Source organism: Vipera berus, assembly GCF_964194415.1.
Source record: "Vipera berus genome assembly, chromosome: 2".
Lineage (NCBI taxonomy): Eukaryota > Metazoa > Chordata > Lepidosauria > Squamata > Viperidae > Vipera > Vipera berus.
Window position 1 is genome coordinate 15,979,335 of NC_138203.1, and position 16,476 is coordinate 15,995,810.

Here is a 16,476-nt window from a genome sequence, read left to right on the forward strand (position 1 = left end):
CCACAGTAACCTAAATGAAGTGAGTTTGGATAAAATTGGTCGGGTGCATGTTGATCCCTTTTTAGTAGAGGACCAATGCAGAACAGACAATTTATTTTCTCTTTGCATAGTATTCAGGTGGAGATGAGGCAATTTTTATTCTAGAGTTGAGAGCTGATTTATTGATAAGATTTATTAAATTTATATGCTGTCCATCTCACTCTGAAAAGTGACTGATTAGATGGTGCATTTCAAAATCATTGGAGAGATTGGTGAATCAAACAGCAAAAAAATTACTATGCAAAGTGCCCTAGTGACACTGCAAAGGGCACCAATTTATGAGCAGAAAATGTTAGCTATATTCATCTCCTGTATTTTCTCTAAAGGTATGCAGAAGACATTATATAGGGGTAGCATAATGGTATGTGGGAATGACCCAAGAAGACGGGGAAGAGCCACAGTTAGGAGAATGGTTGGATAAAAGGCAGTGTAGCCCACAAAAGAAGTATTGGCATAGCAAATATCTTAGAAGGGACCCTCCTTAGCTTCTTAGCTGTAAAGGTGATGAGATGAAATGTAATTTCAGATCTGCAAGATTTTGTTCAACCTTACAATAAAGTAGAATTAGTTCACCTGGGCAGGCTTTCTTTCTGAACTACCTTGCAAGGCTGGCATGCAGACAGTAGAATATTCAGTGAAAATACAGAAATTGGGGTTACCACCAATTGTAAAAAAAATTGCTCTCAGTCCTTTAACTGATTCACACAGCTCAATTTGGTTAAGGCAGTTAGGAAAGACGGATATTTGTGCTACTGTATACAATCTTGGAAATACCACTAAATTGTTCCAAGTCCTTGAGTGTGAATAAATATAATCAAAACTTAAGGCAAAAGTATGGAAGATGTTCATCTCATGTTGCCAAAGATTTTAATCCTAATAATGGTGATATAGCTACGGTGGTTTGCCCTTAGGGGACTCTTGTCATCTATTCGTCTTAGCATATGGACAGCAAGAGGCATAGCCTGCTAAGCTGATATCATCTCCATGGTTCCCAAGATAATATGACAGTTTGATATGAAGTTACACCAGAACAGCATCTATTTTAATTATTTTCTTTATAAAACAGACAAACTGAGGCATTTTCCTGCTTAAATAGAAATATGTGGTATTAACTTTCTCTAGAACTGGGAAAAAAGATGTTGACTTACTGATAACAGACATCCTTTTTCTCTCACTGTTGAAGTCCAAAATGGCAAGCACATCATAGGTTTTTACTGTTCCCATTTCACTTATTGTAATAGAATTTTGTGTCCGTGAGAGGAAAGCATAGCCCAAGTTTCTGGCTGCAGTTACCAAAGCCCCTTCATCTGGAGAAGCAGCATGATAACTGAGCTCACCTTGACGATAAAAACAAATGAGAAATCCTCACAGACAGAAGAACCACATTCTTTGGAAACTGATGCTGAAGTTAACAAATTTACCTTATCCCTAGTATTTATTTATTGCATATAATCATTTTTTAAAATTTATTGCATAATAACCAGGCTTTGTTCCTGAAAGCTCCAAGTGGCGAAAACAGAGGTGCCCTTTGTGTAATCTTCTCCAGCAATAACTCTGTAATCTAGTATGAGTTAAGTGAGAGCAACAGCTCTCAAGTTAGGACTTGCACATGATTGTCCACAGTTCAGAACAGTATCTTAACTGGTGTATTACACCAGCTTTGTGTGGATTGGCTCATTGTGCATATGGGGCTTCTCCATATTGCTAAAATATTATATAGGAGCATTAGAGTGACCCCTTGAGCCCCAGATTTTAGGAGATCCTCAGACAAAATGTTCTGTCATTAACTATGATTAATGTGGTTTGTACAAGTATGGTGACAAAAAAGATACAGGTAGTCCTTGACTTACAACCATAATGGGAGCCCAAAATTTATGTTGCTAAGTGAGACATTTGTTAAGTGAATTTCACCCCCATTTTTGACCTTTCATGCCACATTTGTTAAGTGAATCACTGCAGTTGTTAAGGAAGTAACACAGTTGTTAAATTAATCTGGTTTACCCATTGACTTTGCTTGTCAGAAGGCCGCAAAAGGTAATCATATGAACTCGGGACACTGCAGCCATCATAAATATGAACCAGTTGCCAGGCATCCAAATTTTGATCATGTGAGCATGGGGATGCTGCAATGGTCGTAAGTGTGAAAAATGGTCTTAAGTCACTTTTTTCAGTGCCATCGTAACTTTGAACAGTCACTAAGTGAACTGTTGTAAGTCAAGGACTACCTTTATCTTCATTGCCATTAACCCAATCTTGAAGTTTGTTCAATGATCTGATTTATTCTAAACCTAATTAATGATTGTTTCTCATTCAGTTGTCTAATCATAGTTAACTAAAGATCTCACACAGGACTGGGAAGCAAGGGAGATTATGTAAGCAGGCATGTTTCTGATTCAACTGATTAGTCAAGATAAATTTGTTTAATATAGACTAGAGCAGGGGTCTTCAAACTTGGCCCTTTTCTGACTTGTGGACTTCAACTCCCAGAATTCCTCAGCCAGCATGCCTTGCTGAGGAATTCTGGGAGTTGAAGTCCACAAGTCAGAAAAGGGCCAAGTTTGAAGAGCCCTGGACTAGAGTTTAGGAGATAGAGAATTATGAGATAAGGAGGAGTAGAATGCTTTGAACACAAATGTCAGCAAAATGGTTTCTTGGCACTGCAAATAATGGCCAACAAATGGTCACGTGATAGTAATCTTTGAAATAGTAGGTCAGATGTTCCTTTCAATAAAAAAATGAGAGACTTGGAAATTAAGCAGTCACAAATGTGAGGTGGGTGGTTCTTCAAAATCAGCAAACAAATAAGATTCTTTGGCATTGTACACTGCCCATTAAATAGGAGTATATCAGATCACGCCAGGTGGCACTTACCATCACTAGCATCTACCATCACTGTATGACAAATTGCTAGAAGGAGGAAGAATTGCTGAATTTCAGTTTCCTTCCCAGCTTTAATTTTTTCAATCAGATAATGATCGTAAAAATCAAGTTTTCCATCTGCATGCATATTCCAGCTTAAATCAACTTGCTAAAAAATATAAGAAGACAACATAATAATTATAGGCATTCTTTAAATAATGACCAATCAAAGTGCCTAACGGAGCTTCCCATGTGCACGCGATAAAAGAGCCTTGGTGGAGCAGTGGGCTAATGCCTCCTTAAGTAACACCAGCTGCCTACAATCAGTGCAGGTTCGAGTCCCACCAGGCTCAAGGTTGACTCAGCCTTCCATCCTTCCGAGGTAGGTAAAATGAGGACCCAGATTGTTGGGGGCAATTAAGCTGACTTTGTAATAATGCCACTTGGGGGTGTGTGAAAGCCCTAATAAGCAGGCATATACATAGAATGAAGGCTACTGCTAAGCTTGTAAGCCGCCCTGAGTCTTTGGAGAAGGGCGGGATATAAATGGAATAAAAAAAAATAAAATAAAAAAAAATAAAAATAATACCAAATGATAACCTGAACTATCTTTACTTCCCAGAATTTTCTTGACTTTCAGTGCTAATGGCACTTTAAAAAAATAAAAATATTAAGGTGCTGATATCCACTACTGCTTTAAAGGTAATGCCCATCTTCCCATAATGAAATACAGGGGGGGGGAGGAAAACCCTGAAATAATAATATAGGTAGACCTCAATTTACGACCACAATTGAGCCCAAAATTTCTGTTTCTAAGAAAGACAGTTGTTATGTGAGTTTTGCTCCATTTTATGATCTTTCTTGCCACCGTTGTTAAGTGAATCACTGCAGTTGTATAGTAACACAGTTGTTAAGTGACTCTGGCTTCCCAATTGACTTTTCTTGTTGGAAGATCGCAAAAGGTGATCACATGACCTTGGGACACAGCAACTGTCATAAATACATGTCAAGTAGTCAAGTTTTGATCATGTGACCATAGGGATGCTGCAATGGTCATAATGTGAAAAACAGTAATAAGTCACTTTTTTCAGTGCTGTTGTAACTTTGGACAGTCACTAAACAAGTTATTGTAAATTGAAGACTACCTGTGTTGTAAGAGACTAGAAAGAACTTCTGGGAAAAATACCCTTTGACAACCATTTGGTTCACAAGGCCACAACCTCTTCTTAAAATTCCTGCTGGGATTATCAGCCACAAATGACTGAGGAGTCCGAGCTAATTAATTTACACCTGAAGTAAAACAAAAGCTGCTCCTGCCTATACCGAGATTTATTAACTGGGAGTCATCAATAATCCACCGATGGAAAAATATGCACTGGTTCAACTTTGCCATATGATAGCACATTTTAAAAATTGCCATATTCAGTCCCATATATGCAGTTAGCTAAATCGTTATTATTATGTTCCTCAACTATAGTTTCCTTGTAAATAATTTTTGTCAGGGCTAATTATTTATTTATTTATTTATTTATTTAGATTTATATACCGCCCTTTCCCGAAGGACTCAGGGCGGTTTACAGGATATTTAAAAGAAAATCAATACAAAAGTTAAAAACAAATAAAAAAAGATTAAATGAGACCCTGAGAAAAATAAAAACCCAGTTAAAATTAAAAATTAAAAAATTCTCAGCCTGGGCCAGAGAGCTCAAAGAGCCAGGTCTTCAGGTCCCGGCGGAATGAACGGAGGTTGGGGGCAGTCCTAAGCTCCGCGGGCAGCTGGTTCCAAAGGGCAGGCGCGCCCACTGAGAAGGCCCTACCCCTGGGTGTTAACCCGCCGGCAATCTTTAACCGGCGGCACCCTGAGAAGACCCTCCCTGTGGGAGCGCACTGGACGAAGGGAGCTTGATGCTGGCAGCAGGTGTTCCCTCAAATATCCCGGACCCTCGCCATTTAGGGCTTTATAGGTCATCACCAGCACCTTGAATCTCACCCAAAGGGCAACCGGAAGCCAATGCAGCTCGCGGAGTAGAGGTGTTACATGGGAGTATCGGGAGGCCCCCATCACGACGGTCCACCAAATTTGTATCACTTTACTCTATTTCCAATTTTATTTACAGTCATTTTAAGCACCTGTTGGCCCGACACCAAATGCAAGAGGAGACAAACAGATTTTTTTTTCCATTTTCTCACCCTTTTCTAACCAACCTTTTTTGCCTTTTTACAACCATCCTCTACTCTGGCTCCACGGGCTCCAAAAAAGGAGTGAACTTTGAGAAGAAAAGGGGAAAGACAGAGAGACCAGGTTTCCTTCATGTCTTGCATGATGAATTCAATTCAGATTAATTCATCCAGTGCTTAAATTCAATGCATGCAAATAAGGAAACCAACCAGGGTGATATATATTTCAAGTATTATCTAGTTTATCTCTGGGATTATAAATATTGGCTCACAGACAATGGATCACCATTCACTACCCATGGCTCAAAAGGACACCTGCTCCCACGCAGTCCATGGTCTACCCACTTAGAAACAGCATAAGCTTCTCCCTCTCCTTGACGTCGTAGGAGACATATGCAGGAGACAGAAACTCTCTCCTGGAATTCTGCAAATTTGCAGAGAGAGTCTCTTTGGATAGTGAGAAGGGTGGCATATAAATTTCATAATTAACTAAATAAAAGTAAAATAAAAAAAATAGACAAATTGTTTTATATTGAAAATTATTTACCTCTAGATTATTATGTTCTTGGCCTGTTTTATCCCTGCAGTCTCCTGAAAAGCAATATAAAATATCAACTGTGGTGCAAGCACTCTCTTGTTTTACCACAAAAACCTATCTCCTCCAACCATCTGCTTTTAAGAAGTCAGGGATGCATAGAAACAGACCCTGATGGGAATTTGCACAGCTGAGGCAAGATTATCAACAATTTCATCTTCCAGCTACAGCTCCTCGTAGACATAGCCAATAATATCTGGTAGATTGACTTAATCTTCTGCTGGGGGTTTCCAAGAGAAAGGGAAAAAACCCTTGTTTGCACAGTTACCATCTGGTCTTGCCACACTGTAAATCATTACATTCATTTGCCTAATGTTTTATTACAGTCACTGAAGGCTACTTTAATTGCCTTTTCTCTAACATTCATTTGGAATCTGCCTTCTATTCCATATTATGCATTTTGGAGCAAGGGAGAACTCTTCTATGTGACATCTTTTCAGTGCAGCTATATCTGTCCACTGTAGTCTTTTATCACAGCTAACCATAAATAACTCCTTCAATTCCTCTTTGTAGATCTCGCTTTCTAATGCCTGAACAATTCTGTTGTTCTTTTTTCGGAACCTGTTCTCATTTGCTGAATACTGCTTGAGATGTAGGCCCTCAATCTGGACACAGACCTTAAGCTGGGTTTTGATTGAAGCCAAGCAGAGGGAAATGTATAATTTAGAAATTATAATTTTGTGGATTTTATTCTAAAGCTACATTTGCCCTTTTTCGCTATCACATCATACTTCTGGCTCACATTTAATTAGAATCAACTATTGCAATATTTTTTTCACAAGTATTAATTAACTAGATGTCACATATCCCATACCTGCCCATTTGATTTTCTTTTCTAAGTGAAGAACTTTGCATTTGTCTATTCACTTTCATACTGTTACTTTCAGCCTATTTCTCCAACAACTTCTCCAACTTAGTTTAGAATCTCTACCTTTCAGGAAATTAGCTATTTTTCCCCAATTTTTTTTATCATGTACAATTCTGAGAAGCATCACCTCCATCTTATCAACCAGATCGTTTATAAAAATATTGAAGAATGGGGGACTTATCCTTGTGGCATCCCGCTTAATCCTCAGATCTTCTTATTCTGATTAGAACATTTGGTGAGCATACTTTCAGTATGATTTTCATATCAATGAATTTTTCAGTTTTTTCTCCATACCATGAATGTCCTGTAATCAATTTCATGTGCAATAAAAACTAGATTTACCATAAGTTTTTCCATTTATGCTACATTTTTTGAAGGTCATGATATTCTGTGTCAGCGTGCCTGTCTTGTCTGTGAAGATGTAATGGATCTGTCCCAACTGTTCATTCAAAGTGGTAGTTCTTGCTTTTGCAGCTGTATCCTTCTCTGGATAATACATCTGCAAGTCCCAGTTAATAAAATAACTTTGGCCCAGACGGATCACTTCAACACTATGAGTAAGAAAAAACAAAGATTACCCAGTTTTCCAAACTTCAGTGCACAAGAGACATTTAACAAGAATTACACATTACTACAGAAGCACTGTGGAATGACCAATGACTCAAGAAACGTCTGAAGATGTCATTGAAAACTGTAGAATTACGTGAAAAATATAAAATTATATTGATGCATTTTTATATGTAAACCAATTTGGATTTTTAAAACTGCCCAATTCCTGAGAGAGGGAGAGTTTCCCTTCACCAAATATGTACATGATATGTAGAGCCTCAACAGCCATCTGTCCTGGAGTCCTGCACTGAGTAAATAAGAATGTGCGTCAACAATCCACTTTCCAACTCTTATGATTCCATAAATGCTAAGGAATATTGTCTGGTATTCCAAATTCAAAACAATTTTTAATCAGAATATCCATTTCTTAGCAATATCAAAAACACTTAAGACTTATATACTGCTTCATAGTGCTTTACAGCTCCCTCTAACCATTTTACAGAGTCAGAATCAGCATATTGCCCTCAACAACCTGGATCTTCATTTTACGACTCTTGGAAGGGTGGAAGGCTCAGTCAACCTTGAGCTGGTCAGGATCTAAGTCCTGGTAAGGAGCAAAGTTAGCCTGCAATACTGCATTCTAACCACAGCACCTCCATGGCTCTTACATTAGGTATTTACAAACCTGCCAATTACCATATCTCTAATCAAAGGAGATTAGATCTTCCTTAGCTTAGCATCTTGTACAATCCCAGTCAGGATGTCAACCATTCCATAGTCCTGCTTAAAGGATAAGATCTACCTCCACTGATCAAATGCTGAGATAGTTTTGTCCAGCCAGTTAACCTATAATACTGTATTAAGACTCAGGACCAACTCCAATGACATAGGATAATATATTCCCTTGTCCTGAATGAAGGAGAGTGAAATGACATTTTTGCGTTTAGAATGTTTAATCCCTACTGTTCTTCTTGGGGTCATATTTTGTGGGAGAAACACATTATGAAGAATTTTTGTGGGATAAAACCTATAATCTCCATGTTTCACTTTTTTTTTTAAAAAAAGAATCTTTTAAATAAATAAATAGTTTCATGCATTATTATTATTATCTCCATGAACACTTTTGGCCCCCAGATTTGTTCAAAGACATTTTTATACAAGCTGAAGTCCAGTCACTTGACTAGAGAAAAAGATAGAAGTCACCTGAGTTGGTAGAGGGCATTCTCAAAGACTAGAGATGATGGTGGGGAGAATATCACCATTTTGACATAAAATAACTGGGTATTTTATGACTGCCCATGCCTTCCCAGCAGTCACGTCATAGCATGTTCTCCAAACATGAATCTGTTTACTGGCCCTCAAAAGATTGGGAACCCCTGACCTATTAGAACAACTTCAAGCTTATACATAACTCATAATGAAGGTTCTTGTCTTTCTTACCTCACGTAGAGGGATATAGGAACCATGGTGTTAAGCACAATGATGTAGCCCCAAAAGTTAAGGAAGCCGCGGTATGAAGGGGAATTATCTTTACCATCATAGAGATACCAAGAAGAATTGCCAATTTGTTGTTCCCAGTAAGTATGTCCAATAGCCAGACCGGAAGACACCAGGATGAGTAATACGAAAATCTGAAAGGTAAACACAACCAAAACCATGCTTATGAAATAATATTTTATCCCCTAGATATCATGAAGAATCTCAGATTCATACACTGGCGCTTGAAGAGAGGAGAAAAACAAAACTGGTCACTGCTGTTGTAAATGAGTTTAAGATTGTGTTGTCCTAAAATGAGACTTAGCACATCTAATGATACGGGCAACTTACTAGACTGAACTAATATCAAAAATAAATGTGTGACCACCTTGTACGTTCTCTGTTAATATGAATCCAAACAATAAGATCAGAAATTGCATAGTACAATGCACACAATAAATAATTAGATGTATTTTTTTTAATTTCCATAATCTCAACAGTGGCTTTCCATGACTCACTATTCAAATTCTATAAGAAACTACTGAAGGAGTTGGCCATGCTTAGCCAAGGCCAAGGTAACTGATAATAATCTGATAATAATCTTTCAATAAGTGAAGTAGGTTGTCACAAAGGACAAAGAACGCAGCCAATTTCTATTGCTGCAAGTGACAAGACAAGGATTAGGAAGAACTACGTAATATCAAGAATGGTTTGTCCTCTTTTAGGAGCAGCTGGCTGTCTCCTTTGCTGTTTGCATTTAAGAAGAGGTATTATGCAGAAGATGTAGATTTGATCTGATTTGCTTTTCTTACTAAATAGGCTGCTGATAAGGAGGTATACAGATAGTCCATGAAAGGGGTCGAACAGTTGGGGAACCCCCACCCAAATCATTAAGCCACTGCCCAGAGATAAAAATAAGGTCGGGCGCGTTTCCCCCATGAGTTGGACCCTGAATTATCTGGGTCAGGTCCATGGCCATCATGGAAGCCATGAACTCTCGAGCCACCCCCGACACCCCCCCCCAGGGAAGGTACTTTGAAATCACCCAGAACAATAAGTCTGGGAAACTCAACCGCCAACGGTGCTGGAACGCCATTCTGAGTGTTCTGTGAGAAAAAAGCCCTGCTGATACCATAATAAATGTTTGACCTTAACAGATTAGCAAACAATTTTGTGCTACAGCTTTTGTTAACTCTAACTAAATACCATGGAAAAAAGTAAACTGAAATATCTTACCGTGTACACCATATAATTCATAAGAGAGTCAATTTTGGTCCTTTTAAACCTTGTTTTCCCACTGTTCTTCATTATTTTTGTGTCGGACCCTAAAATCACATTAAAAACTACAATGTAAATCTCATTAATTTTCAGACACACGTTATATATTCTTAGATGCATAATAAAAATATTTTTGCAATTTATTAATATGTTGTATTATTTATCATAGTCTTAACAGGTCAAAATCTCTATTGAATATACATTTGTGAAAACAAACTGTCTCTTTTTATATCAAAAAACCAGCAAGTGATATTTCATTCATTGTATAGATACCTGCAAATATGACAAGTCCATGACATACTTCTGTGTTCCGGATTTTACAACCACGCAACAAAATTTTATCAGCGTCCAAAGCATATCTCTTTTCTCGCCATATCAAGGTCCCTGTAAATTTATCTAGTCGATTGTTGGGCTCTTCACACTCTACTAGGCCTAGATGTTTATTAAAAAGAACAGCAGGAGGAAAGAAAAGATTCTGGATCACAACATTGTATTTAAATATTTTCATGGCAGATTGCTTTATGGCAGGTGAACAGTAGTTGGCATGCAATGCAAGTAATCCTTGTTTAGCTACCACAGTTGGGACTGGCAATTTAGTCATTATGCGAAGCGATTGCTAAGTGAAACTGTGACTCTACTTATTTCAACTTTTCCAAGAAGGCTGTAAATGTGAGGATTGGTCAAAATTACTTTTTCATCACTTCAAGACTGTCAGTAAACAAAATCTGCCTGTACTTCACACATAGCAGGAGATTACAGATGCTACTCCTTTTCTTGACGCATTTTAGATACAACTTTAGAAGGCCTCTGGAAAAGGGTGGATCATGCATACAAAATCTAAAGAATCCTAGTTAAAATCTGTATTTTGCACAATCTGTATTTGTATGAACAGAACCAAGGTTTTATATATATTACTTTAGAAACAGAAGATCGAGGTCAGAATGACAAAAAAAATTATTACTGTAATTACCTTCTGCTACTAAAGGCTTTGTATCTCTGAGCTTTCTATCCTCACGGTAGGAAAAGGGAGAAAAAGAAGGAAGTACAGTAAAGCGTTTTTCTTATAGGAGCCAAACTGAAAGGGTGCACCTCAGAGTATCTGTCTTTCAGGGCAGAGTAACGAGGAACCAACAGGGAATCTTTCCTTGTGATCTTTATTCTAATGCCTCTAATGATGAACAAGATAAAATGTGTAAAGTTGCTTCAGGAACTGTGTCTACAAACAACAGTAGCTTAGGGAATTAAGAGGGACGGACACTCTCTTCCCAAATTAGATGGAGGCATCTTATACGGCAGGGGTCTTCAAACTTGGCCCTTTTATGACTTGTGGACTTCAACTTCCAGAATTCCTGGCTGAGGAATTTTGGAAGTTGAAGTCCACAAGTCATAAAAGGGCCAGATTTGAAGACCCCTGTTATACAGAGTGGGAGTTCTTCTCAAAGATAGTAAATCCAACTAAGAATGGGCAATCCAACCATTGCCCATTTCCCCTTGTTCTAAATTCATATCTGTCCTATTTAGAGGAGCCCTTAAATGTTCTCTTCCACCTGGACCAGCTGGAAGGTTATTGGGAGAAGAATGCAGGGAAAGAGTTCCATAGCATTCTCACAAGGTCAGATGCAACTCACTGAATTCAGCAGAAAGTTAATACTTTCCACTCTATGATGTGTAATAGGCACACACTTCAGTTTTTCTTTCAATGTAAGCATCTCTTGCAGAATTTCACCTAATGAGGCAGTTTATGGAGAAGTTCACAAACAGGCAATTAGAATGGAGAAGCTAAGCAGTTACACAGAAAAGAATCAATATGAGCTTTATGTGGTGGAAAAATGTTTCAAACTTAATGGCTTCTACTAAGAAATAAAAGAGAACAGCAGGTCCTAATGTTAATGGGATTTTCTTGGTTATTGAACTTGTTAAAATGTGTTTTGGTATACATGTGAAAAAAAATCCTTGTCTGGATAAAAATCTTTGGATTTGATAGAAGATAAATATCTAAAAGGGACGCGGTGGCTCAGTGGGTTAGGACGCTGAGCTTGTCGATCAGAAGGTCGGCAGTTTGGCGGGTCGAATCCCGAGTGCCGCGTAACAGAGTGAGCGCCTGTTACTCGTCCCAGCTTCTGCCAACCTAGCAGTTCGAAAGCACGTAAAAATGCAAGTAGAAAAATAGGGACCACTCCGGTGGGAAGGTAACAGCGTTCCGTGCGCCTTTGGCGTCTAGTCATGCCGGCCACATGACCACGGAGACGTCCTCGGACAAGCGCTGGCTCTTCGGCTTTGAAACGGAGATGAGCACCGGCCCCTAGAGTCGGAAACGACTAGCACGCATGTGCGGGGGAACCTTTACCTTTACCTTTAAATATCTAAAGATAATTTAGAGATTAAAAAGGGAAAGTATGCTTGAACAAACCATCAAATACTGCAAGTGCACTTTCTTCTTGAAGGCACCTGTCTGTTACTTCCAGTGACATTTTGAACTTTAAGTTGGTTTCACTAGCAGAGAGAGAGAGAAAAAAAACACCCATAAGTTGCAGTGATAGAAGTTTAATAAGATAAATGAAGGATTTCAGTTCTTTTTTTAAGTTTGCTTAAGATTCTGCATTTATTTATTTTTGATTACCGTACATTTTATCTTTCCTATTTTCTGGTTATTTTATTTAAAATATAGATAAACTAACAGTGGCAAAATCTATAGGCCTTTCCTGCATGATATCTCGAAATGAATTGTATTCCAATTTCTAGACGGGCCCAATGGTCAAGTAATTACACAGTAGGTTAAAAGCCTTTCTACTTCTTTCTCCATTAAATCTCATTAACAGAATGCATTATGTTAACAAAGTAGAGAAGTACGGTAAGTTGCATAGGATGATTAGAGATATAATATGGTGGTTCATAGTCATTTGGGGGAATTATATCATTTTGCTGCAGAAAACAAAACAAAAGCAGTTTCTTTAAAACAAACTTGCTGCATAGACTTGATGAAAATAGGTTTTGGATGAGAATGGGAACTACTGTATATAGAGCCAGCATATAAATTTTTCCTTTTTTTGTCATTGTATCACAGTGGGAAAAGGCTGCTTGTAGCAGTTTGTGTCACCTTGTTCGTGTTATTTGTGCAGTGATTATATAGTAGAACTAACAGTATTGAACCAGAGAGCAACAGCTAACCAAACAAACTGAAACACAAGAGTGATAAATGTCTTCTTTAAAAGAAGTTATATAAGCAGTAAACTCACCATAATTTACAGGAAAAAAATACAATTTATACATTTTAACAGCTTGGTCATGCTACATTTCTCACTTATGTTTTATATCCTTCAAACAGAATTAGTTGTGTAGTTCTTAAAAACAAGATCTATGTATATTCCCAATAATAAATCATAATGTACAAACAATATACAGTACTATTTTAACAACAATACTTCAGGTTTACTTCCTTAAGTTTAAGTTTAAGTTTTATTAAATTTTTATACTGCCCTTCTCCCGAAGGACTCAGGGCGGTGAACAGGGCATATAATAAAAATACAAAAGTACAAAAGTTAAAAAAGAATTAAATTAATGCCCAAAATAAAACAGTAAGAATATACAAATAATTAAAACCCTAAGTTGACTCCCCATCAGGCCAGGCCAGCTTGTTCGAATAAGTGGGTCTTTAACCCGTGCCGGAAGGAGCGGAGATCCGGTGCCATCCGGAGCTCAACCGGCAGTTGATTCCACAGAGAAGGCCCTCCCCCTGGGGGCCACCAGCCGGCATTCTCTGACCGGAGGCACCCTGAGGAGGCCCTCTCTGTGGGAACGCACAGGGCGGAGGGAAGTTGACGCCGGCAGCAGGTGGTCCCCGAGGTATTCCGGACCCATGCCATGTAAGGACTTAAAAACCATCACTAAGACCTTGAACCTCACCCGGAAGACAACTGGTAACCAATGCAGCTCGCGGAGCAAAGGTGTAACATGGGAGTACCAGGAAACTCCCAAGACAACTCTCGCGGCCGCATTCTGTACCAGTTGGAGCCTCCGAGTGGTCTTCAAGGGAAGCCCCATGTAGAGAGCATTGCAATAGTCAAGACGAGAGGTCATGAGCGCATGAGTGACCGTACACAGGGCATCCCGGTCTAGATAGGGCTGCAACTGACGCACCAGGCGAACCTGAGCGAAAGCCCCCCTAGTCACGGCTACTATATGATCTTCTAAGGTAAGCCGTGAATCTAGGAGGACTCCCAAGTTGCGAGCCCTATCCACGGGGGGTAAAGACTCACCCCCCATAGAAAGCGATGGAACATTTTGAATGTCCCGGGATGCCGGAATGTACAGCCACTCAGTACAGCCTTCTTGTCCTATATATGCAAATGGAACAAAATATAAAATGATAAAATATAATATTTTAATGTTTAAATATGTCCCCTAAAATTCCCTCTGTAAGAATGTAAATCTGTTGTTAAGACAACACATAAGAAATGTTTGAGGCATGTCTGGAGAATGAAAGTGAGAATAAAGAGACTTACCCATCTAATTCAGCTGTTTCTACGTAACAAAGGCTGTTGGGCTCTGAACTGGACAACAATAAAATATCAGCCTAGTTAAATAAACAAAATGAATTAAATGTACATAACAGTGACATTAAATTTTCAGTGTGAATTTATACACATGCAAAGTTTTTGTACTTACAGGAACAAATGCATTTTTCCCCAAACGGATGACATCACCAACTACAATGTCTTTCCATTTTGTGTTCTGAAAACTAAGTAGCAAGATATTTACACATAGAAACATGTGCACTATAAACACAGAAATGAAATTATAATGTAATAATTATTACAGTAACGCCTCTGGCATTTTGCTCCAAAAACATATAGAACAATAATACAAACGTCCCTATAAAAATTTTTAAATATTTAGCATGCATACTGAACACTGTATTTATGATTCAGGGGATAACAATATTTTTCAAGAAGTGTGAAAAGAAATAATTATAGTTTATTATTTCTAAATTTCATGTTTTCTTTCTCATTTAAATGTCGACCTCCGTCTTATTATAGAAGGTTAAAACATTTGAGCTTACATACCCCTAAATCTGCAGGATTACAGATACTGGTTAAAAATGTGTAAATTTGATTTTTCTTACGAATGAAGGCAAATATACGTGTCATAGGATAATATTGCAAGATCCAATCTGAATTGGTCACCGGGACCAGAGATTTACTCTCCCAAGCTTTCAGAGTCATGCTGGATCCCATCTTCAGGGAACTTCTCTCTACTGGAATGTCTGTGGAGATTCTCAGTCATCCAGATCATAGTTATCCCAAAGATGCTTTTTCACGAGGCAACTGGACTTTCTTGTTTTTCTTTGAATATGTTTCGCTTCTTCTTGGATCAGAAGCGAAGCATCTTCAAAGAAAGACAAGAAAGTCCAGTTGCCTCGTGAAAAAGCATCTTTGGGATCTCTACTGGAATATGTGCTTTGGGCTATTCTGTGAGTCATACTTATGTGGTGCCTTCCTATTGGTTGATTGGTATGCTGATGGCTGGTGATTGGCTGTTTTTACCTTGTGCTGACAGCCCTCAGCTCCTAAGTACTTGATAAGCTGGTGATAAATCAATACTCCTATTAACTGACAAGGGGTCCGTTTCCCAGACTTCATGACTGATCACCAGTGTATCAAGTTCTTAGGAGCTGAGGGCTTGTCCAGCCAATTGCCAGCCTTCAACACACCAATCAGCCAATAAGAAGGCACCACTAAATATGACTCACAGAATAGCCCAAAGCACGTATTCCAGTAGAGAGAAGTTTCTTGAAGATGGGCTCCAGCACGAATCAACCTCTGGGCCCAGATAGATTTTTCTTCTTCATTTTATTATTCCAAAATGTGACATTAGAATCATTCAGCTATGTAACCTTCAGGGGAATTGTTTACTTAGTTATTTGTTATGCACGTGGCTGAAATCTATCAAATGACTGACGCAAACTAACCGCTATGTAAACATTAGACTTGTACAAACTGTATTCAAGTCAGATTATCAGTAGATTTCAAATCAAGCTGATCTGATTCAAGACTTCACTTTGAAACACTGGTCCAGTCTGAGCCAATCTGAAGCAATCTTTTGATTTCAGAAATCGGGTTCAATTCAGAAATTTGCCTGAATCTAAGAATCAAATATTTGCATGATAGCCAGAAATACAATGTGTAACAGCTTCAAGTATCATGAATATAATCCTACACTTGAATTGTGAATAATACACACAACCCCTGGTAGATGATTCTACAGCAAATTGTTTCAGATGAAATCATGATGTTTGTATCAACCACTACATAATGCTACACAATTTGGGTTAATGTATTTGCTGTAGAGTAGTACACAAACCAAAATTACTGTCTAGATTGATTTTTTTTAAAAAAGATTGATATAAAGCAGTATTTCTCTGACTTGGCTACTTGAAGATGTTTGGACTTCAACTCCTAGAGTTGGCGTCCAGATGTCTTCAAGTGACCAAGATTGAGAAACACTGATAATGTATTGAATTTTCCACTAGACCAAAATATGGGCTGTCCTTGGCAAAATAGATTGATACCATAATCTTTGTATTATCATACAAAAGTAACAACTATTCTGATGATTGTATTATTTGACCACTGCC

The 16,476-nt window shown here is 38.3% G+C and overlaps 1 protein-coding gene across 2 annotated transcripts in view; it reads right to left on the bottom strand.

Moving 5' to 3' along the window:
- Positions 1-16,476, bottom strand: part of ATP8B1 (ATPase phospholipid transporting 8B1) — a 92,193-nt gene that overhangs the window by 21,685 nt on the left and 54,032 nt on the right. For both annotated transcript variants that reach the window (XM_081317019.1, XM_081317018.1), the window contains exons 7-16: positions 14,508-14,580; positions 14,345-14,415; positions 12,253-12,335; positions 10,116-10,274; positions 9,801-9,889; positions 8,529-8,719; positions 6,882-7,090; positions 5,624-5,667; positions 2,911-3,067; positions 1,188-1,376 (exon numbers count right to left, since the gene is read on the bottom strand). In XM_081317019.1, coding sequence (XP_081173145.1) covers positions 1,188-1,376; positions 2,911-3,067; positions 5,624-5,667; positions 6,882-7,090; positions 8,529-8,719; positions 9,801-9,889; positions 10,116-10,274; positions 12,253-12,335; positions 14,345-14,415; positions 14,508-14,580 — 1,265 coding nt within the window. The remainder of the gene's footprint in view (positions 1-1,187; positions 1,377-2,910; positions 3,068-5,623; positions 5,668-6,881; positions 7,091-8,528; positions 8,720-9,800; positions 9,890-10,115; positions 10,275-12,252; positions 12,336-14,344; positions 14,416-14,507; positions 14,581-16,476) is intronic.